Source organism: Opisthocomus hoazin, chromosome 24 (genome assembly GCF_030867145.1).
Source record: "Opisthocomus hoazin isolate bOpiHoa1 chromosome 24, bOpiHoa1.hap1, whole genome shotgun sequence".
NCBI lineage: Eukaryota > Metazoa > Chordata > Aves > Opisthocomiformes > Opisthocomidae > Opisthocomus > Opisthocomus hoazin.
Genome location: NC_134437.1, coordinates 2,598,295 through 2,620,285, shown reverse-complemented (window position 1 = coordinate 2,620,285; position 21,991 = coordinate 2,598,295). Strand labels below are relative to the sequence as shown.

The window sequence follows — 21,991 nt, the reverse complement described above, 5'->3', positions numbered from 1 at the left end:
ATGGATGAGTCTTGGAGGGGGTCAGGCTGGCAGCCCCATGGTGCAGGGAGGGGATCCTGCCCCAGCAAGGGCTGTGGCTCTGCCGGCTGAGCTGGCCATGCTGGCTTTAGGCCACCCTGATGGCCACACGCCTGGCAATGCCCCACAGCCACAAACCAGCTCCCAGCCAGCCAAAAACAACAGTCCCTTCACACCCTGGGAGACAGGAACCAGGCGGCTCCCTGCCAGCACCCAGCCTGGCCCTGGGTATCCGGGCAGGAAGGCTCAGCCGGCGATGTCACCCGCACTGCTGCGGGTACTGGCACAAGGAGGAGAAAGTCAGCAGTGCCAGCATGCTTCCCACTGCCCTCACCCACCCTGAGTGCCTGGGAAAGCCCCCTGTCTGGCTGGGGTTGCTGGAAGCAGGACCCGCTCGGGTCAGCACCACTGTGCCTTTGCAGCCGGCACGGCATCGCTGTGCCTGCACAGCTGCCCCTGCTCAGGGGGCTTGAGCCCACTTGGCTCCTTCGCTCCCTGCATGTCCCAGCCACTGCAAGCTGGCTGCAGCCCACGGGGACTCCCTCCAGCCACAGGACCGCCCCACTGCTCGGCCTCTGATGGTGTCCCTTGGATGCACTCCGTGCTGGAACGAGTTAAAGGCAAGCTGGGAGTGCCTTCGAAAGCCCGGCACGGTCCCAGCTTTGCCGCGTGCCCCGCACTCCCCAGGGCTAGCTCTGCTTCTTGGCATGGGCACAGCTCTGCTCTGCCTGCGCTTCCACCTGCCTGCTGCCGTCCCTGCCCGCTCTGCCCCACACGCTGCCCCTGGGCCCTGCGCCGGCACTCCGGGCTGGCTCCCACAGCTCCCCGGGGGTGCTCCCAGGGCTGGCACTGCCAGGCTGTGAGCTCTGCCATCCTCCTTGCCTCGGCCCTGCTGCCTGGGACAGCCCCGAGGCTGCCAGCCAAGGGACTCGCATGCCCCGCAGTCTCTCTCTCCCTTCTCCAGCCCCAACCCTGCCTGCCTTTGCCGGGCTTCCCTCCCTCGGCCGCTTTCACCCCTCTGCCTGTTTTCTCTCCTTTCCCTTCCCTCTGTCCTGCTGCCGGGGGCCAAGGTACGTTCAGCCGAGGTGGTCTGCAGCCCGTGCCTCCTCTCCCTTCGCCAGGCTGTCTCACCCTCCCTTCCCCCTGCTCGTGGCACTCCGGACACCACGGGACTATTTTTCTTTTTCCCCTTGTCTTGTAGCTTTTGGCTCCCGAGGCCCTTGATTTCCTCTGGAGTCTGGGAGGAGAGACGTGAGGAGGAGGAGGGGGGTGGAGAGGCTGCCTTTCCTCGGGCCTTCGTCAGAGCAGAGCGGTCAGGAAGAGCTGCAGCCTTTCCGCGCCGCCGAGCAACCAGCCGCCGGGGCAGGACCGCGGGGTCGCGGTGAGTGGGGGACCCAGCTCGGCCCGCCCGCGCCGGGGCTCAGGAGCGGGGGCGGAGGAGGGACGCTGCTCTCCTCCTTCTCCTCCTGCCTGCGGCCGTCGCGCCCAGGAGGGGAAGAGAGCCGCGTTCCCAGGGCAAGGCCACAGGGAGGGGACCAGGGGCCGCGGGCAGCCCGGGCAGCGGGGTGGTCCCCGGCAGCGGGGCGGTCCGGCGCAGCCGGGGGTGCTGCAGCCCCGGACGGCCGTGCCCCCGGGAGCCGGCCGGGCGTGGGGCAGAGCCGCCAGCGGCAGGGATGCTGCCAAGGGCTGGGCGCTCCCCGGGCTGCTGCCACGCCACGCACCGCCCGATGCACCCGCCCCGCGCACTGCTCGCCGCCCGCCCGCTGCGCTCCAGCGGACCCCCCAGCAGTCCCGCGGCCGGGCACGCCACCCGTGTGGCAGCTCCCACCCCAAACAGCCCCCACCCCGCGCGCGGAGCTGCTGCCTCCCGCACACCCGCAGCTCCCCGGCCCCCCACCAGCCGCCCCCCGGCCGGGCACGCCCGTGGGCTGCGGGAAGGTGGGTGGCACAGCCGGCAGCAGGGATGCTGTGGCAGCTGCAGCCAGCAGTCAGGCCTTGCTGTGGGGAGCAGCCAAAACGGCAGAGGGGAAAGAAGAGAGGAACTTTCCCTCCCTGACCCCCTGCCTCCCCTCCCTGCCAGGCACGCCAAGTCTGTTTTCCAGCCCTCTTCACTGAGGTCCCCAGAGCCGTCACCCTTTTCTGTGCCCCTCCAGCCCCTCCACAGCGGATGAGATGAAGCAGCTCTTCCTCCCCTTCCTCTTTTGGCTCATCACCAGCTCCTCGCAGATCGAAGATAACAAGATCCCTGGGCTGTGCTCAGGGCAGCCGGGCATCCCAGGGACCCCGGGCCTGCACGGAGGCCAGGGTTTGCCAGGCAGAGATGGACGAGATGGCCGTGATGGAGCGATGGGGATGCCAGGGGAGAAGGGCGAGATGGGCCCTCCTGGTAAGAAAGGAGACATCCTGGCTGGCGAGGGGGACCTGCTCTGCCCTCTCTGTGGGGAATGCCTTCATGCCAGGTGGTGAGCCCTGGATGCTGACACAGCTCCACATTGCCAAACCGAGCACTAATCCTGCAAAAGTGCCCCTTTCATGCCACCACCAGCCCCTCTGGTCCTGCCTGTGGTGACCCAGTGCTCCCTGTCACTGGCAAAGCTGCACTTCTCCTCATCCCCACTGCCATCCCTCTCTTCCACACCCCGCTTTAGGAGGGCCCACCAAGCTGACCCATGAATACAGCTGCACCACCCTTGCCTTGGCTCCTGGGCTGGGTTTTCTCCCAGCCTGTGGGGGTTTCTCCAACTCTGTTGCTGCTGTGCCTGGTCAGCATGCTCACCTAGCACTCCCTGCTTGTGCTGCTTCCCCAGGCTGAGCACTGGCCGTGGCAGGTATTCACCGCCTGCATCCCGTGGGAGGCTTGTAACCCCAGTAGGACTGGGGCCGGTCAGGGGGGCTGGGGGAGCTCAGATGGCGGGGGCCGTGCGGGTGGCAGTGCTTTAGAGGTGACCCTGTCCCCCTCCTGCTTGTCCCAGGAGTGCCCGGTCCCCGCGGGGAGGTGGGCAGCCCCGGCGTGGACGGTATGCACGGCGAGAAGGGGGCTCAGGGCGAGTGCGCAGTGGCCCCCCGCTCGGCCTTCAGCGCCAAGCGCTCCGAGTCACGCAGCCCACCGCTGGCTGACCAGCCCATCCGCTTCGACGTGGTGCTCATCAACGAGCAGGGCCACTATGACCCCGCCACGGGCAAGTTCACCTGCGAGGTGCCCGGCCTCTATTACTTCGCTGTCCATGCCACTGTCTACCGCGCCAGCCTTCAGTTCGACATCATGAAGAACGGTCAATCCATCGCCTCCTTCTTCCAGTACTACGGGAACTGGCCCAAGCCCACCTCGCTCTCGGGGGGGTCTCTGGTCCGCCTGGAGCCTGAGGACGAGGTCTGGGTGCAGGTGGGCGTGGGGGACTACATCGGCTTCTATGCCAGCGTCAAGACAGACAGCACCTTCACCGGCTTCCTCGTCTACTCCTACTGGCAAAACTCTGCCGTCTTCGCCTGACCCTGCCCTCGGCCAGCGCCCGCACCCCTCCCCTGCCACCGGCACCCCGGGGAGGGCAGTGCAGAGGTCCGGCTGCGTGGGAGACGGGACGCCGGGACCCCTGCCCTCCTCGGCTGCTGCCTCCCAGCCCAGGGGCTCGGCCACTCTGCCGCCCCGGGGACGGCGGGGAGCATCCCCTGGGCAGCGCTGTGCGAGAGCTAAGCCTCAGCTCGGGGCGGGGCGCCCGGCCGGGGAGCCGTGGTGGCCCGGCTGCCGTGCGCTGCCCAGCGCAGCCCCGCGGGCACGGTGCCGCCGGCTGCTCCCCGCGCGGGGCAAGCCCCAGCCGCAGGCACGGCGAGGGGCCGGGCCCGCCGCGCCGCAAGGCCCGCCACCCCCCCCCGCTCCTCGCCCCCGGCCACCCAGCGGCCTGCCCCCGCCTTCGCCCTCAATAAACGGCTCCTCCGCCACGCGTGTGCCTGCTGCCTGCACCGCTCGGGCGCCGCGCCGTGCCCTGCCGTGCCGTGCCGAGCACCCCGCCGGAGGCCGCTCGGGGTGGCCGGGGGGGCACCGGGGGGGCGGCAGGGCCGGCGGCAGCCGCTAGGGGGCGGCATCGGCGTCCGCTCGCGCGGGCACGCGCCGCGGCGGCAGCCCCCGGCCCCGTGCCCGGGCTCGAGGAGGTTCCCGGTGCCGCCAGGGCGAGGCGGGGCGCTGGCCCCGCGCTCCCGGGACGGGCCTTGCGGGCCCCCTTCCTGCCGGCCCCCTGCCAGCGCCGCGCTCCAGTGTGAGCGCGGTGATCCGCCTGGGGAAAGGTCCCTATTTTTAGCAGGGGAATGAAGAGCTTCCTCATTCCTGCCCAAAATAGGCCGCTGCGAGGACCGGCCGGGGAGGGGACTGTTGGCCGGGGGCCGAGCTCCCGAACGGGCCCTGCTGCCGGCGCGGCCGTGGTGTGGCAGCAGGGCCGGGCTGCTCTCCCGGCAGGGCCTGGCAGGTGCTCGCCAGCCGAGACCTCCTCGCACGGCCGGAGAGCCACCTCGCCTCTGCCCCGGCCCCCCTGCCGCCCCCCAGGCCGTGCTGCGCCGAGCCCGCAGGGCTCTGGCCGTGCCCTCCGGGACAAAGGAACCCCGCGGCCATGGGGCCAGCCCGTGTGCCCCTGTGGAGGGCCAGCACCGCTGCCAAAGGGGGCTGCCCACAGCCCCACAGTCCCCCACCCTGGGGCTGGGGACCACACGAGGACCTGGGTCCGCGGGCACGTCACTGCAGCCCGGCTGGCTGTGCAGGACTGGGGGGGGGCACAGTCCGGCAGTGCCACGGCCACCCCCAGCCTATGGGGGCCCGTGGAGGTGCTGGTACCAGGGGCAAAGCCAGGCCCCCCCAGGGTGCAGAGGGGCTCTGTTAGCCGTCTGGCAGGCTCCTCTTCCCAGCCCCAGCCGCAGCACTGGGTCCCAGGGGGAGCATCTGTTTGGGTTGATGATGGCCTTTTCTGTAAGCAGAGCCGCCCAGGGGCAAACAATGCTGCAGAGCAGATCGATGGCCGGTGCTGTCTATTCTGGGAGGAGGAAAATGAATTTTCTCGAGAGGAGGGGGGAGGGGGGGGGGGAGCTGTGAACATCCTCTGGTCCCTATGACAATGTGGGGGAGCACAGCTAACAGAGGCAGCCACAGATGTAGCACTTGGCAGAGAAGTTTCTGGGCTCCGCTTTCCTTGAGATGCTCTTGGTCTCCTGGACACTTTGCTTGGGATCACTGGGAGACTGTTCCTCTGAGGAACACGGGGGTGCCTGCTGCTGCTTGGGGAGGATAAGGAAAGGATAAGGATAAGGGAAGCAGAGCCACAGGAGACCTTGACTTCTGGCACGTTTCTGGTAAGCTCCAGCTGCTTCTGACGAGCTCTGCCAGCTGCCCCTGAGGAAGGAGTGCTTGAAGCCCCTGTTCCAGCTGAGCCTAGGTTAGGGAGGGGCCAGCATCCCTTAGCCAATGCAAGGGCGAAGCCTATATAAGAGCCAGGCTCAGCCCACAGGTACTGTAGTGTAGCTGGCAGAGGCAGCACTTTTGGTTAGAAAGGTGAGGAGCGAGTCTTCCTGCAGTGCTGGAGGACACAGCCTAGCCAGCCCTGAGCTGCAGAGGATGTCTGGGACCTCTTGCTGGGGCTGGTGCACGTGGCTGGCAGCCTGCAAGAGGTGTGTGGTTGTGTACGCGTCGGAGCTCTGCTGCCAAGTGGGGGAGCTGCTGGAGGAGGTCAGCAGGCAGCGTGGCATCAGGCAGAGTATGGCAGAGATCAACTGGATCATCTCTGAGACCCTACAGCTACAAGATGCCAAGCCTTCAGCTGTGGTGGCAGACTGTGTGCCTGCTAGGTGCAAAAGTGGAAATGCCCTTGGTGATGAAGGTTGTCCTGGTGACTCCTGGCAGCAGGAGGATGGCTCCTGCTCTACTCAAAAGCATGCGGCTATGGCATATGTTCAACGTCCTCATTGCTGACAAGGTGCAGGGAGCACTCTCCAGTCATCTTCAGGTGACCTCTGCCAGCAGGCCAGCTGACCTGGTAAGGAGATCTTTAAACTGGGAATGGCAGGGGAGGGGACAGTCTTCACTCAAGTGGGGATGTAGTGGATGGGGTGGGCAAGCAAAGGGCTTGGGGGGTGTGAACAGCAGGGACTCACCAATAAAACAGGACTGAAGTGGGGTCACTTCAGCATAGGGGCACAGGTAGGGCAGAGCCTGCAAGACAGTGTTGTGGGCAAGCTCTTATGGCCTTGCTAGGAAGTGGGCATGTGCGGGGGGCACTAATGCAAGCAGGATTGGGCAGACAGGAGGAGATAGTGGGCTATAAGATCTTACAGGGCTGCAGCCTCCTTGGGATGATAGCTGAGGGAGCAGAATGAGCAGGCAGTTGTGCGGGCTTTTGCCACATGCAGCCCAAGGAGGACACAGCCTGACTAGGTTTCTTCTGGCTGCTACCCGCCCCCCAGCAAACTCCCACCTCTCTGTGGCCTCCTTTTTCTTCTGGCCTCTACCCAACCCCCGGCCTCCCACCCCTCTGCAGCCTCCTTTTTCTTCTGGCCTCTACCCGACCCCCAGCCTCCCACCCCCCGGCTGCCTCCCACCCCTCTGCGGCCTCCTTTTTCTTCTGGCCTCTACCCGGCCGCTGGCCTCCCACCCCTCTGCGGCCTCCTTTTTCTTCTGGCCTCTACCCGGCCGCCGGCCTCCCACCCCCCGGCTGCCTCCCACCCCTCTGTGGCCTCCTTTTTCTTCTGGCCTCTACCCGGCCGCCGGCCTCCCACCCCTCTGCGGCCTCCTTTTTCTTCTGGCCTCTACCCGGCCGCCGGCCTCCCACCCCCCGGCTGCCTCCCACCCCTCTGCGGCCTCCTTTTTCCTCTGGCCTCTACCCGGCCGCTGGCCTCCCACCCCTCTGCGGCCTCCTTTTTCTTCTGGCCTCTACCTGACCCCCGGCTGCCTCCCATCCCCCGGCAGCCTCCCACCCCTCTGTGGCCTCCTTTTTCTTCTGGCCTCTACCCAACCCCCGGCCTCCCACCCCTCTGCGGCCTCCTTTTTCTACTGGCCTCTACCCAACCTCCAGCCTCCCACCCCTTGGCTGCCTCCCACCCCTCTGTGGCCTCCTTTTTCTTCTGGCCTCTACCCGACCCCCGGCCTCCCACCCCCCGGTTGCCTCCCACCCCTCTGCGGCCTCCTTTTTCTTCTGGTCTCTACCCGCTCCTCGGCCTCCCGCCCCCCAGCAGCCTCCCACCCCTCTGCAGCCTCCTTTTTCTTCTGGCCTCTACCCACCCCCCGGCTGCCTCCCACCCCTCTGCGGCCTCCTTTTTCTTCTGGCCTCTACCCGGCCGCCGGCCTCCCATCCCACTGCGCAACCTGCCTGAGCAGGAGGCTGGGCTGGATAATCTTGAGGTCCCTGCCAGCCTCAGGCATTCTGTGTCCCTGAGGCCGTGGCTCTGCAGCTCTGAGGTGCTGGGATTGCCACTGTGTTCAGGGAGACGGTGTGGCTCCTCATGCCGAGCTGCTAATGAGCAAGCGAGGCTCGTGCCCAGGCGCAGCCCAAAGGCCCCCCGCAGTTCGGCTGCTGATCATCACCTGCTCCCTCCCTGTTGGCCTGGTATCATTAGCTGCTCGTGCTGCTGTGCATCTGCAGCGAGCGGCTGTCGTGCCTGCTCCCTGCTGTCAGGCAGATGATGGCTGTTGTCCCTGGCCTGGGACTAGCTGCTCATGAGGGCTGGGGGGTTGCAGCTGGGCTGACAAAGGGATCTCGGGGATTTTCCCAGGGCCTGGGGTGCCCTGCTTTCAGCAATCTGTCAGCCCCCACCACCTCAGTGCTCCTAAACTGGAGTAACCTAGCAGCATCGTGCTCTTCCCTGCTTGGGGAAGGGAAAAGGGTCTTGGCATTGTGATGAGTGTGTCTTGGCTGAGACCAGCCCACTTGGCTCACGCGTGAGGCTTCCAAGCAAGCTCTGGGGACTCAAAATCTCAAAATCTTATGCACTGGACTGGTCTGTGAGCATAGCAGCTGCTGAACACTCTCTCCAGGTGGTGCAGCCCTGCACCAGGAAGTCACAGTGCCAGAGCACGCAGGTCTGGCATGGCTGACCATCAGTCTTGGGGAACCTATGCGCTGCGCATCAGCCGGGAGGTGGTTGCATTTTCCTCCTGTAATTACTTGCTGCTTGGCCAGCGAGTGAGCCAAGTGTGTGCAGGATGGCTCCCAGGGGAAGGCGGTGTCCTTCGCATCCGTCCTTGCTCGGCAGGCTTGGCCGCAGTGGCCTGAGGCAGCTGAACACCCTTTCTGTCCCTGCTGGGGCTGGCTGAGGGGGTGGTGGGCTGGAAGCACCCTGTCCATGTAGGGAATGGCAGACATTCCCCTGCTGGCCCAGCCCTCCTGCCTCGGGGCAGCTCCGCAGCCTCCTCAGGTGCCTAGCCGGCCTTTCCTCACACACCCTGGGAGCAAGAGAGAAAGGCTGAGCAGTGCCTTGGTTTCCCCAGTTGTCACCCATCTGCAGCCACAGCCAGACCCCCGTAGGACTCAGGTGGGCTGCCAGCATGGCCGTCCTTCCCGTGCCTGCACTCTGCCTGGCAGAGCTGCGCTCCTGCAGCACGTGTCTGTCTCTTTCTGGCCTCCCAGCAGCTCCCCTCTCCCCACTGTGGTTTTCAGCCAGGGCATGAGAGCATCCTGGTTAAAATTAGCTAGTTTTCTGGCGTGGCCCTGCAAGACAGGTGAGTTCAGGGCAGGGTGAGCCAGAAGTCCTGGGGTCTCTGCCCATCAGGGTCCCGAAGCATTTTTCCAAGCAATTTACAAAGATGCTGGGGAAGCACAGGGTGCTTAAAAGCACACAGCAACCTGCCAAGAGCTCAGACCGTAGCCAGGGAATAACTCGCTGTGCAGCCAATGCATCTGTTCACCAGGAGCACAGTGCAGCTGAGGCTGCTACAGCCTTTCTGCAAGGCAAGACTGTGCCGCTCCACAACTCCTAGTGCTTTGGGTACTCCTTCCATCCCTGGGACAGTCAGGCTTGTCAACACCCTCCATCACAAGCAGCAGGACATCAAGATGCCAAGGACAAGAGCAGAGATTACACATCCCTGTGCACGTTCCTGCCAGCCTGGGAAACCCCAACCCCTCTGTTCTGGGCTGCTCAGGCCCTGGGGAGCTCCAGCTCTGACAAACCTGAGCACGAATCCCTTTGCTCCAGTACAGAGAGGAACTGCACCTGAAAAGAGACAAAGCTGGACACACAAGCCTCTCCAGAAAGCAGCCATTGCTGCTCTCCTCGCTGAACAGCTCAAAGTTGACCTGAATTGGGAGTGGAGAGAACATGCCCATGGGTCTTGGGCCCCTTGCCAGGAAGAGCTACCCAGCTGCTCTGCCTGCTCCTGGGCCCAGAAGACGCTGCAGCACCAAACGCATCTCCACGGAAGATGCCAATATCAGCACTGGTGCCTTGCAAGCTGCACTCTTGGCATCCTTGCACGGGTGTATCTGCAACCACCTCCTCTCACTATGAGTTAGCAGAGCAGGGGCTGGGGGATGCCAGCCCTGGAAAGCCCATCCACTGCATCTTCAGATGTAGATTCATCTCCTGGGTGTCTGGCTTTTGCTGTGCAGCAGGCTGGCTCTGGGGTGTCCCACAGCACTGCCTTTCTGGGTGCAAGCACCCCCAGACAGGTACCCCTGAGCTTGCTGGTGGTGTTAGCCCTCCAGCTCTGACCCTTGGTGGGGAGTGATGGGCTTCCTCTGGAGCCCAGGGGCGAGCAGAGAGGAGACCCCACCCCCCCAGAGCATACCACTTCCAAGAATGAGGCAGCAGGCAGCTTTTGGTAAAGGAAACTTTAATCTGCTCAGTATCTAGCCCATAGTGCAAAGAGTTAAACTTAAGGCAAAGCTTTCTCTTTCTTATAAACAGGCAGCAAACAAAAAGGCCCTAAAACAATAAGCGTGGCTGCTGTAACAGAAAAAGGGTTTGAGGGGAGAAACTGCAGTCCTGGGGAGGTGTCCTTCTCCCCCCGTAACTCATGTAGGAAACATTGCACCCCAAGATCCATGAGCTGGTCCTGACCAAACACCGCTGCCTGCAGCCAGGAGCATGGTCCCACTGCTGGGTGTCTGAGGCATGCTGAGGGAAGGGTACATACAGCTCCCCATCTCCTCTTGCAGGAGGACCTCTGCAAGTGCCTGGGACAGGCTGGACCCTAGGGAGTGCAGCCTGTGTGGCCACACTTGCTACTTGAGAAAACATTGACATGGGTGGTGTGTGTCTGCGGAAGGCAGAGGGACAAGAGGGTGAGAAACAGGGCGTGGGCAGGGAGCTTTCCTTCTCTGCAAAACAAGGAGGAAGCAGCTGATGCTCCTGGGGCCAGGCCCTTTTAACACCCATCAGTGCTCTGGAGCCCAGCCTGGCTCAGAGAGTCCTTCCAGCCCCCAGCAAACGTGGGGGCAACCAGCACCTGTAGCGCCTCCCACAGCAAAGCTGCTCTCCAGCAAGATAATACATTCCCACAGCTCAGGTTTACAGCGCAGAGGCGTCTCCCAGCATGGCCTGGCCTCTCTGCTGCCTCTGTTTTGGCTTAAATTACTAATGAAGAAGCAGACTAGAGAAGGAGGACCATGCCAGCTGCCCTCAGGCTCTTGGCTTGCAGTCCAGGAGTCAAGACTCCTTCCAGTCTAGCTCTAGCCAAAACTGGCTGTGGCGCGTGGCTGACCTCAGGCAAGCAGCTGGAAAAGGAAAAGATTTTTAGTGTAAGGCCCTCTTGCAGCCCAGCAACTTCTTGGAATGGTGCTGGTTGATCAAGCTGGAATGAGCCATCTCAGGCCTCCCCAGCCAGGACCAGATGTCCTCATTAGATGTCAGGGGACACATTTAAATAAAACTAGCTACATTTCTGACACACAGGAAGACAGAACAGTGGTGTAACCCTGCCCTAATCAAAAATAGCCATGGTCCTGGTACTGCTCCATGCACACAACTGCACATCAGCAGCACAGATATGCAGAACTTGTGCCTGGAGCTGGAATGTCTCAGTGGGCTTCCAGGAGCTTTGGGGTTTCCTCTCTCCTCCCAAAGAGTTACTCCCTCTAGGCAGCCCAGCCTGGGAAGCAGCAAGCAAGCACTGGTGTGAACCACCCAGTTCCATGGCATTCTGAGCCTGAAGAAAATGTGTATTATCTAGAGAGGATTCTCCAGCATTGGCTCAGATGCGTGCTGCTGCTGCCAGGGCTGTGAGCACTGGCCAGACACCCGTCAGGTTCCCCAAGCAGCACCACCACCCCGGCAGAAAGAGTAACCCCCTCCAGCCTCCCCATGTGAGTAACCTGATGTCTGCTTGCTAGTCTTGCATAGGTGACATGTGGAAGCAGCAGCAACACTGAGCTCTGCAGTCAGCCGGCCTGCAGGGAGCCCACGTTCATCACGGCTCCTCATTGTCCTGGCAAGGGGAACAAGCTCAAAATCCAAAGCCACAGTGGCTGGGATACCGACATACCCCAGAGACTCCGGGTCTCTTGGCTCTTCTCTAGCTGAAAGCCAGGCTCAGCCCTTTGGTAGCAAAGCTTGAAAAGCATGAGTGTGCTCATTGCTCTCCTAGGGCCTTGCAAAAGGGGCATGCTTCTCCCTTCCCAGGGAGCTACCCCACTTAGATGCTGGGAGGAGGACACAGAGGTGTGAATGCAGCCTGCCAGATAGTTTTCAGGTCAGATCTTGGGAAAAACCCTCCCTTGCCTTGCACCAGCCCCTCTGATTCCCAGAAGGGCGCAGCCTTTAACCTTTCCATCAGCTTTGGCTAGGAGGAACCAGAGCATCTTTCTGTGCTCTGCTTTGGATCTCAGACTGCTGCAGGCTGGAGGCAACAGGCCCTGAAACAGCAGAATTTGTCAACAAAAAAAGGTAACTCGGCCTGCTGCAGAGATCAGTTATTGTGCTCGCTAGCAAGAGCTACAATCTAGTTACGTAGCAAATACAGCTAGCAGACACCCCTAACAGCCTGTTGCCCTTTCAGCACCATCTTTAGTTCTTGGGAAGCTGCTTGAGGCAGCCCTGGGAAGTTCTGCTTTCCGGCAAGAGGCAGACACAGGGGTGCCCTTGACCTCCTGGGAAAATGACCCAAGCCACCCGCCCCTTGGGTTCACAAGTACACATTGAGCGTCTGGAGAATCATCTGGCGGCACAGCGGGCAGTTGCGCTGGTAGATGGCCTGCTGCAGGAGGACTTCCGTGCACTCCTGGCACAGGCAGAGGTGCCTGCATGGCAGAAGCAGGACTGTTTTGGTTTGGTCCTGACAGATGACACATTTCTTGCGTTCCTCTTGTTCTTTCAGGAGCACCCAGGGGTCATTATCTGGAGCGCCCTCACCATCCCCAGTTGCTGCGTTCAGCTGCTGCCTCCTCAGAGCATTCCCCCAGGAGGTACTCGGTTCCTCCCTGGGCGGCTGGAGACGCTGTCCTGCCACAGCACTTCGACTCAGAGGAGGACGCGCCTGTGGTACCTGCTCTGCATCCGGCTGGTCCTGATGCTCGGCTGGTGGCTGGCCGACCCCTGCCAGTGTCAGCCTGCCAGGGGCCGCTGGTCTCAGGGCGGGCGCAGCTGCTCCTCGGTGGTTGCTTTCCCGGTTCATCGTTCTGCCTCCTCGGCTCCAGTTGGTCACCTGCAGACTCCAGTCCACCAACCTGCGCCAGGCCTGGGAGGTCATGGCCATACCCAGGGTCAGGACTGCCACCTGGTAGAGCCGCCACGCATCCCGCTGCAGGCGGTGGTAGGAAGGCAGCGTGTTGAAGTAGCCCAGCACGTAGCCTGTCAGCGTCCACAGCAGCCCGGGGTTGAAGACAAAGGCGCCGACAGCGATGAGGAGGAGGAGCAAGCCCAGGCCATAAATATTAACGAAGAAGATGCTGACGAAGAGCTTGGCGACGGAGGCCAGGAGCTCGAAGGCCAGCTGGCAGGGCGACCACAGCAGGATGGACACGGCGATGGCGCCGCTGGAGACATGCGCAAGGAAAGCAGCCAGCAGGTCGGTGACCCTAAGGAAGGGGCCAGCGACTGAGTCCCACAGGGCCGCCAGCAGGGTGAAGAGGTTCTGCGTGCCTATGAGGCACACGTTGACCAGGCTGTTGACAAGGTAGGCCAGTAGGCTGGTGCCGATGGCCAGGCCCTCACAGACCTGCCTGGCCAGCGCCTGCCCGCAGCCCAGCAGCCCGCAGAGCCCGCGGTGCAGCAGCTCCCTGCCCCGCAGCGCCAGGTGCGAGAGCAGGTGCCCGGCCACCTTGAGCCCCTCCAGGCCGCCGCAGCAGCCGCGCAGCAGGCCGGCCAGGCCGCAGGTCGCCCGGGCCAGCGAGGTCAGCGAGAGGAGCAGCCCGTCCCAGCAGGCCAGCGCGCCGGCGGCGGCGGCCGCGGGGAGGCCGCAGGCCGCGGCCAGCAGCCAGAGCAGCGCCGACACCAGCGAGGACACCAGGAAAAAGTTGACGTCCAGCACCAGGACCAGCAGGTCCAGGGCCGCCCGCAGGCCGCGCAGCAGCACGAATAGCAGGTCCATGGCGGCGCGGCGCCCCGCGGGGGCCCCTTCGGCGCCGTCAGCCTCGGGCCGCCCCGGCGCTGGGCGCCGCCATCTTCGCTCGGGCGACCGCGCGACGCCGGGCCAATCGGCGGCGAGGGCCGCGCCCCTCCCCGCCGCTAATTGGGCGGTTCGGAGGACGCGGGGGCGGGGCGGCTCGGGCCGGCCGTCGCTGCCGGGGCGGGCTCCGCCCACTGGTGCGCGTTTAAAGGGCCAGCGGCGGGCGGGCGGACGGGCGTGGTAACGCCGCGGCGCGCGGAGTAACTCTGGCCCGGTTCCCTCCCCCGGGGCTCGGGGACGGGACACTGCACGCACGGCGGACCGGGCGCCCGGGCCGTGAGAGCGGACCCCGCAGGGTCCCCGGGGCCACACGTACGATAAGTTTGTGACAGCCTCAGCCCGGCACCGGGAAGGTTTGTGCTTGCTCGTGGGGCCCCTGGGGAGTGTTTGGGACCGGGCCAGCCCGAGGCAGCGCTGCTCTCGCCCCGGTTTGCTGCAGGAGGTCCTCGAATAAACCCGTGGCCGTGGCCTGGCCCAAGGTTACTGCCCCACAGCAGCTCCTGCCCTCCCTGCCGGCTCCTGGGCAGGGCGTGGGGCTGACGGTGCCTCTGGCCGTGCCCCAGGAGACTCCAGCCCTGCCGCCCTGACGGTGATGGCAAGCTCAGGAAAGTCCAGCCCTGGAGCCCCAGGGTTTTTAAGGAAGGGGAAAGCGAGCGGAGCGGATGACCCATGGAAAAGACATCTGTAGCCCCGGGAGGCACCGGCCAGTGCCGGGCCAAGGAGGGAAGCGTCGCACCCCTGGGCAGCAAGGGAGGAGCCCTGAGGGAGCAGGACGCTGGAGTCCCCTTCCTGCAGCCGCCTGCCCCTTCCCTTACGCGTTCCCCTCCCCGTCACACCCTGAGCCGGGGCCGGAGCACGTCCTGGCACACTCTGCGCGGGCTGATGCTGCTTGGTGCCACCAGCTCTCCTCGAGCCGCAGCGCTGGCTGGGCTGGTGGGATGGCAGATCTGCATGCCTGTCTGTCCCCACCTGGGGTCTGTCTGGCCGGCTGGCTCTCCGCCATCCCTGCCCTGCCTGCCTGCTTTTGGCTGTGGGCTCTCTCGCAGCCGGAGCCTGGGTCCTCCCGGCAGCGTGTGTGCCCGTGCCCACGTGACAGAGCCAGGATGCTTTCAGCATTTATGGTAATGTTTGGATTTCTCATTGCTTTACCAAACAGGAGCAGGAAAAAAAGAGCTGAGCCAAGGCTGGGCGTGTTCTGCTCATTCCTTTCCTGCGGCCGTGCACCTGCCTCCCCCTCCCCGGGCTCAAGCACCGTGCCCCAGTGGGGCCGGGGAGGGGCAGGGGTGCAGGGTTTAGATGTCACGGCTCTGTAGCAGGGCTTGTCCGTTGTTGCTCCGTGCTCTGGGGGCAGAGGGGAGCCTGTGCCTGCTCTCCCCTCCTGTAGGGTGTCTGGCTCTGCAGAGTCCGGACCTGCTGGAGGGAGGCACAGGGCTCAGGCACCCCGGCACAGGGAGAGGAGGGGTGCAGGGACTGGGAGCACCTAGGGGATCAGTTCATGCTGGAGCAGTGATTTGGCTGGAGCAAAGTGGAGTGGGTCTCCCGGTGGAGGGGCTGCGAGGCAGGCATGCAGGGATGGAAAATGCCTCCCTGGGGCCCTGCGGTGGGGACAGAGGCCCCTGCCAGGGTGCCTGGCAGCTGGGCCGTGGCCAGGATCCCTCCGTGCGAGGAGAGTCCTCCCAGCTGTCTCTGCACTTGCTGGAGGTCCGAGCGCGATGCCACCATGCTCCCAGCTGTGCCTGTGGCAGCTGCGGGCAGCAGGACAGGGTGGCCCCTGCTTGTGAGCCCCCTCCCCTCATCAGCCTCTTGGTGTCCATCTGGCATGGAGTAGACAGGGTGCTGCTGTAGACTGGGCTGTGCTGGTGCTGACCAGGGCCACCACAGCCCACCCTGAGAGTGCAGGAGCCCGTCCCCCTGCAGCCCTGCCTGGAGACCTGCTGCTGGTCAGGGGCTGTGCAGTGCACGGCAGTGTTGGCACCCAGCCTGGCCGCGGGGCTGCTGCTGCATCATGCCTCTGAGCTGCCTTCCCAGTGCTGAGCTCACTGCAGCCGGGCAGCTGCCCCACATTTCGGGGAAACAGAGCAGCCAGAGGAGGCCAGCTATAGGGCTGCCTCGGCCCTCGTAGCTGCTGTGACCTTGGGGCTTTTTTGCTGGAAGCAGAGGAAGGGAGGGAGGGAGGGAGGGAGGGAGGGAGCAACCCCATGGCCGGGTGTCACGGAGCTTGAGGATCTCTCTGGAGCGAAATATGCTTGGGGGGATCAGGACCCTGTGCTCTGGGATGCAAGCTGTGCAAAGCCTGGGGACAGGCTAGCATTGCTGAGGCTGCCTTGCATCGTACCCCGGGCAGGTCCCAGCAGATTGGCTGGGAACAGGCTGTGAGTGGAAGAGGAATGGGAAAAATGAGGCAAACAAAGGGCTGGCCGCACAGCCTGCAACCGTGGAGTTGGGAGTTGGTGCTGGGGACCACCACGGCTCCCTCCAGGCCTGTCTCCACAGGGCGACATGCAATTTCCCCAGTCCCAGCATCTTCCCCTGCCTCCCTAGGCCCTGGCTGCATGGGCACATCCTGCCCTGCCGCTGCCCTAAGGCAGGAAGGGTGTTTCTGGGGTGTGGGTCCTGCTGCCATCACGCCAGCGGTCCCAGCACGCTGACGGCTGGCCGGGCAGCGGGGACCATCCCCAGGGTGCCTTCACCTGTGGACCCCTGGCTGTGCGGCAGCCCCGGTGCCTGGGAGAAGCCAGCCAGCATGGTCCTCCTGGGCGCTGCCAGCAGCCTTACCTTGGGTCCCCTCAAGATGCCCTCGCCAAGGGCTGGACAGATGCCTCAATGCGTTGGCAGGCGCCGGCGGCCCCATGCTCGTAGGCCAGGCTGGAACAATAGCTCGTTCTGGTGCATCCGCTCCAGGGAAGTCCCCCGTCCCCACTCGGGCTCAGCTCCAGGATGGCGTGGCTCACTCTTCCTCTGGCCTTCGCCTAGCCTTGGAGACGCAGGTGATGGTATCCCCCACTGCACGCATCCCTGCTGGCAGGGAACAGCCGGCATCTGCCCTGCGTGCTGCACGGCAGAGGCTGCCGGGGAGGGCCTGCGGGAAGGCGTGGGAGCTGGAGTGTGCCCATCTGTCCCCAGCAGCAGGCACCTTCCCTGCCTTTGTTCGCCCTGCAGACTTGTGGAAGAATGGGAACACAAGGACTGGCCGACGTGTTTCTGGAGGGCTGTGTGACTCCCCACAAAGGGAGCTGGGACATCTCTCTCTTCCTGGAGCCTGGCCAGACGGTCCTGGGAAAAGCAAGTCCTCTTCCATGGGAAAGTCCTGCAAGGAGAAATCCCTGCTTGGCCCAGCCAGCCCCACAGTTCCCCTGGGCCCTGCTGCTCTGGCGTGTCTCCGATGCTGTGCGGCCGAGCAGGGTGCAGGGCCAGTGGTGGTGGGAGTGGCATGGAGACTGGCCCTGCTCGCTGCCTTCTCTGCCCTTGCTCCTACTCCACGTGCCCTTGCGGCAGCAGGGAGCCTTCCCCAAAGGTGTCCAACGGGATCCTCCACAGCCCATGGGTGTAAGAGGGGCTCCCCCAAAGCTAGGGCTGGCCTCGCTGCCTGCCTGGGGCTAATCTCTCATTACGATCTCTTGCAGTTGCTCCTCACGAGTTGTCCTGGGGGACCCCAAGCCCTGCAGACAAAGCTGAGAGAAGGCTTCACTGCCTGGGGCCACAGGCAAGCGCAGGGGGTGATGCTGGGCCCCCACACTGCATTCTCCTCCCTTCGTTGGCAGCAGGGAGCACGCTGCTCAGCGACACTGCAGAGAGACGGGAAAGCCAGGTGAGAGGGAACGTGGGGCAGGGGCGTTCCTTCCCTCATTCCCCCGGGGAGCTGCAGTGCAAGAGCTGTGGCGTTAGCAGGGGTGACGAATGAGCGTGGCCTGGACCCCTGCCTGCCTTGCTCAGCCTGGCAGCCCGTGCCGTGGGGTTGCCACAAGGGTGATGGCAGCAGCTGCTCCTTCCGGGCGTCCCACTGCCGGACCCCCGCCGGCCGGGCACATAATCCACCCCATTGTGCGGGCGAGTGCCCGGCCCCGGCCCATCTGGCGCCGAGACAATGGGGCCTTTTTCCGGCCGGCACTTGGGGGAGATGAACTCGGAAGTCTTCCAAAGGAAAAGGCCAGTTTATAAATAGCTGTCCCCGGGCTCCCAGCTTCCCCCTGCTGCCTTGTCAGCCCCCATCCCACCCAGCTCCAAGCTTGCTCCTCGCACCCGGGCAGCGGTGCACCGGGGCTGGGAGAGCAGTCTGGGGCACATACGTGACCAGCCAGGCTGGCTGCAGGACGTGGCTGTTTGCACACTGTCCCAGGGCTGCACCTGTTCTGGGCCGTGGGGACCCTGTACCCCCAGGATGCCAAGTGACAGGCCAGCCCTGGGCAGAGGGGTCCTTCCCCTGTGCCTTGGCAGTGGCCGTTGGTTGGCTAAGGTTTCCCCAGGAGTGCTTGCTCCCCCAGCTGTCCTTGTCCGTCCGCCCTGCACACAGTGAGGGTGGGTACCTTGGGGCACAGTGCGAGGGGAGGGCTGCGTCTCCACAGCCTTCCCTGCCACCCCTGTGCTTCTCCCTGCGGAGTGTGGCCAAGCCCGTCTTGCTTGCGTGCTGCAAGCAGGCCCTCAAAGGGGAGCTGGAGCCCTGGGGCTCCTGGGTCCGTCCTCTGACAGCAGCACCCGCACCGGGGCAGATGCTGGGGGCTGCACTTTGGATGGTGTGGGGCTAGGTGACTCTTGCCAGCTTGGCTCCTCTTTGGGGCTTTGCCACTGCTCTGCATCCACCAAGCCACCGGCCATCTCCGCACAACTGCACTGGGAGACAGTGCTCCTCCGTCACAGAAATCACCTTCCTTCCCCCCTTCCCCTCACATCCTTCCTTCCTCTGTCTGCCCAGCCCCTTGCCCGGCTCCTGCTCCCGGCTCCTGCTCCCGGCTCCTGCTCCCGGCTCCTGCTCCCGGCTCCTCCTAAACAAAGGCCCCGTAGCCATGGTTAATAATCCCCATATAAAGGCCCTGCAGAAGAGGAGAGGAAGGAGAGGGGAGGCACAAAGACACTGCTGGGAGTCCAGCCGAGGAAGGGGGAGTGGAAGAAGCTGTTTTCCTGAGCTGTAAGACAGGGGTATCAAAGATGGCTCCCAGAGATGGACAGAGGCAGGGCAGAGGTACCCCAAGGCAGCTCTGCCCTCATAGGACATCTGATACCCCGTCCCTCGTGGTCTTCCACCCAGGGAATGGGGAGCCAGAGGTGGGACAGCCCAGGCAGGTCCCTTACCACAGACCGCAATACATTGCATGAGCCCTAAAGCACCCCAAAATGTGACACCAGGGGCTGGTGGGAAGGTGCCCCATGGGTTTCTGTCCAGAGGTAGTGAGCCTCAGCACAGCCGTGCTGCAATGTCGGGGAAGTGGCAGGCCATTCCCAGGCGGTGTGGGAAAGCACAGCACTGGCTGTCATCCCGTCCCTTCCCTGGGGAGCGGGGCCCCTCTCAGCCCTGACGGTGTTGTGTGAAGAGGTGCAGGCCTGGACAGACACGGCAGGCAGCTTCCGCCCTGCACGTCTGCCTTTCACCCTGGAGCTGTGCAGGGAGCTAGCGCCAGCCAACAGCTCGTCGCTCACCGGCGCTGGCCGGGGGCTCACTGGGAGGGCATGGAAAGGTGGAAGGCGCTGAGGTGTGTGCTGCGATGCAGCCTGTGCTCAGCCCCAGGCCCCATGCCTGGCTCTGCACGCTGGCCATCGCTCCCCGCCAGCTGTGGAGAGCCAGGCTCAGCGGGAGCTGAAGGAGAAAGGCAAATACAATTACACACTTCCAGACTGTGCCTGCAACCTGTGATGCTCAGATAATGCGTGGGTAATCAGCCCTGTCCTGGGCAGGCTGTGCCTGTGCGCTGCCCCACAGTCCCCACATTTCCAGCAGAGAGGAGCGGTTGTGCGGTAGCTCTGCCAGGGGCCGGCAAGCCCCACCGCTCCCATGGGCAGCACTGCCTGCCCGGGCACAGCCTTGGACCCGAGAGGCGGAGGAGGGTTGGAGGACCAGAGCGCTGGGAGCCATGGGGGCCTGGACACCCGTATTCCCTTGGCTGCCAGAGAGCGAGAGCTGCTCCCTGCCTTGGCTGGGGCCAGACCCGTGCGCCCTGGCCTTCCCACCCGGGCTGTGTGTGTGGGACGGCGACACGGGAGCCTAATCCACACTGCTTGTCTGCATAGCAGTGAATGGGGGCTGAAGCCAAATCCATTAAACAAGCAAATAAATAAGGAGTGAGACAAGGCAGCAGAGAGGGAAGATGAAGGTGGCCAGCCTGCTGCGCTCCCCACACAGAGACCCCAAGCCCAGCAGGTGCCACACACAGCGTGGCAGGGTGATTCCATGCCAGCTGTGAGGGCAGCGGGGCCTTGCTTTCAAATCCTGCCATCTTCCCCAGAACCATTAGTTTGGTAGGGGAAAAAAATAGTTTTCTTCAGAGTTAAACAGTCTGAGAAGCAGAAGCCCAACCAACTGGAGGCACAGCCGTTGCAGTAACAGCGGGAGGCTGTTTCAGGGTGGCATGCTCCCCACCACAGCGGTTGGCCAGACTGTTTTCTTCAGGGAGGGGCATTGCCCTTTCCAACTGCTGGGAATTTTCTGCAGAGATTTTATTAGCAACATTTTGCTTTATTTTTAACACAGAACAGAAGTTAGTACCAGAACAAAATGCACCAGCAGCGCGTCATCTGGGTTCTCCCAGTTGTTTGTTTGACCTGGTGGATGCTTTCCCGCGGGAAAGCGGGACCCCTCAGACCCTCTTCCCTCGCAGAGTGGCATTTGTGGGGCTTAAATCGTGGTATTTTGTGCAAAATAGAACATCCCTTTCCCTCTTCCCAGGGGACCAGAGCCTGAGGCTCTTCCGGTGTGTCCTGCCCTTTGGAGGGAAAGTGTGAGCACGTTGTCAGGGGGTCCCTGGCGCCTGGTCACCCGCTCAGGGGGTGGCTGTTCCCACTGCAGACAGGGAGCTCCTGCCACCGTCAGCTGCGAGAGCATCCCGCACTGCAGCCACGGCGCCGGAGAGCAGCTCACGAGCAGCCTGCACGTGATGGCACAGCTCCCTTGCACTTGTTCCTCCCAGAGAATGCACCGCCTGGGAGGAGGCTTCCCCTCAGCACAGCAGCGTGAGGGCTGTGAGCCTTAGCACTGCTCAGCATTGCCATTTTAAGCAACTAATCTCGTGGGGCAAAAATTTAATAATTTCCGATGAATCATCAAGTCAGTTTGGCTGGGAAAGTGCTGGAGGGGGGCTGGCCAGGCATGCAGACAAGGCAGGAGGAGGGCACGGGAAGAGCTGCTGCATGGCACCGGCAGGAGATTGGGGCTGGGGGCCAGCACAGGGTTGCTGGGGCTGGTGGGGCGAGAGGTGCTTGGGGATGCCCATGCAAGATGCTGTGGCCCAGGCGAACCTTCAGCCTGGTCCCAGAGTGGCTCAGGGTGGTCGGAGAGGTGCAGCCCTTGCTGGCCAGAGGCTGGAGCGCAGCTCTTGCTGCCAGGAAAGCAAGTGGAGGAGGCAAGAGGATATGCAAAGGTTCAGAGCTCCTGGGCTAAGAGCTGGAGGAGAGCGCTCCTGCTGCTCCCGGGTGATGCTGGGGCAGCCCTGGGCCTGTCCTCCGGCGGGGTGGACGTGAGTCAGCAAGCTTCAGAAGTCCTGTGTGAATGGGGAGCAAGAGTGTGCAAGACACAAGAGGGCTTTGAAGGAGAAGAAAACTCCAGTGCTTTGTCTCCAATGCAGCCTCTCTAGCTCTGATTAACCTGCGGGCAAACTGAGGCGCAGAGCAAGGCTGCGATGGGGCACGAGCACTGGACCCAGGTGTCCTGCATGGCTGGCTGTGGGCAACTCGCAGCACCTGGGGAGGTTTGTTGTGCTCCCCCGGGCCTGTGCGGGGGCCCATCTCGGGGCTGCGGGAGGGGCTGGACTGTGTTGGGGCTGGGTGATTACCCTGGGATAATAGCAGCCTTGTGTAACCCTGGGAGCCCCTCCGCCCCCGGGCCGGCCCCTGGCCAGGCGTGCTGCCCCGGCCACCGCAGCTAATGGCTTTTCCACAGCCGCCCCACTTGACAGCTGCGCAGGGGCTCGGGGGCTCGCTCCCGTGGAGCTGTGCCCGGGGGCCCCAACTCGGGGACAGGGACGGGGCTTGCAGAGAGCCTCTTGGCCGGGCTGGGGACACCGAGGCGGAGCGGGGCCTGGGGCGCAAACCCCACAGACCTCGGTGACCTGCCTGGGACGGCACCTCCCTCGTGTCCCTGCTGCTCCCCCAGGACCCCACTGCCCCCAGGTGTCTCCCAGAGCCCAGGCACTGATGAAGGGTGGCTTGGTTCCTCCTGTTTTTGAGTCCACCTGTGCAGCTTCGCAGGTAGCCCAG

The 21,991-nt window shown here is 63.8% G+C and overlaps 2 protein-coding genes across 3 annotated transcripts; one reads left to right on the top strand and one right to left on the bottom strand.

Moving 5' to 3' along the window:
* Positions 1 to 1,012: 1,012 nt before the first annotated feature.
* On the top strand, positions 1,013 to 3,743 carry C1QTNF5 (C1q and TNF related 5). 2 transcript variants are annotated; one of them, XM_075442439.1, is made up of 4 exons: positions 1,013 to 1,088; positions 1,220 to 1,399; positions 2,145 to 2,404; positions 2,991 to 3,743. In XM_075442439.1, exons 3-4 carry the CDS (start codon positions 2,191 to 2,193, stop codon positions 3,506 to 3,508), a joined length of 732 nt encoding a protein of 243 aa, XP_075298554.1. In that variant the 5' UTR covers positions 1,013 to 1,088; positions 1,220 to 1,399; positions 2,145 to 2,190; the 3' UTR covers positions 3,509 to 3,743. The 2 variants fall into 2 exon arrangements, with proteins under 2 accessions (XP_075298554.1, XP_075298553.1); XM_075442438.1 differs by lacking the exon at positions 1,013 to 1,088 and having other exon boundaries at positions 1,322 to 1,399; positions 2,172 to 2,404.
* Positions 3,744 to 9,803: 6,060 nt separating this feature from the next.
* RNF26 (ring finger protein 26) lies at positions 9,804 to 13,585 on the bottom strand. The gene has a single exon (XM_075442499.1). The coding sequence runs from the start codon at positions 13,511 to 13,513 to the stop codon at positions 12,110 to 12,112; it is 1,404 nt and encodes a 467-aa protein (XP_075298614.1). The 5' UTR covers positions 13,514 to 13,585; the 3' UTR covers positions 9,804 to 12,109.
* Between the last annotated feature and the right edge of the window lie 8,406 nt (positions 13,586 to 21,991).

Coding starts and splice junctions, on each gene's coding strand:
- C1QTNF5 (XM_075442439.1), top strand. CDS start 2,191: ATGAAGCAGCTCTTCCTCCCCTTCCTCTTTTGGCTCATCACCAGCTCC. Junction 2,405..2,990: donor GGGCGAGATGGGCCCTCCTG/GTAAGAAAGGAG, acceptor TGCTTGTCCCAG/GAGTGCCCGGTCCCCGCGGG.
- RNF26 (XM_075442499.1), bottom strand. CDS start 13,513: ATGGACCTGCTATTCGTGCTGCTGCGCGGCCTGCGGGCGGCCCTGGAC.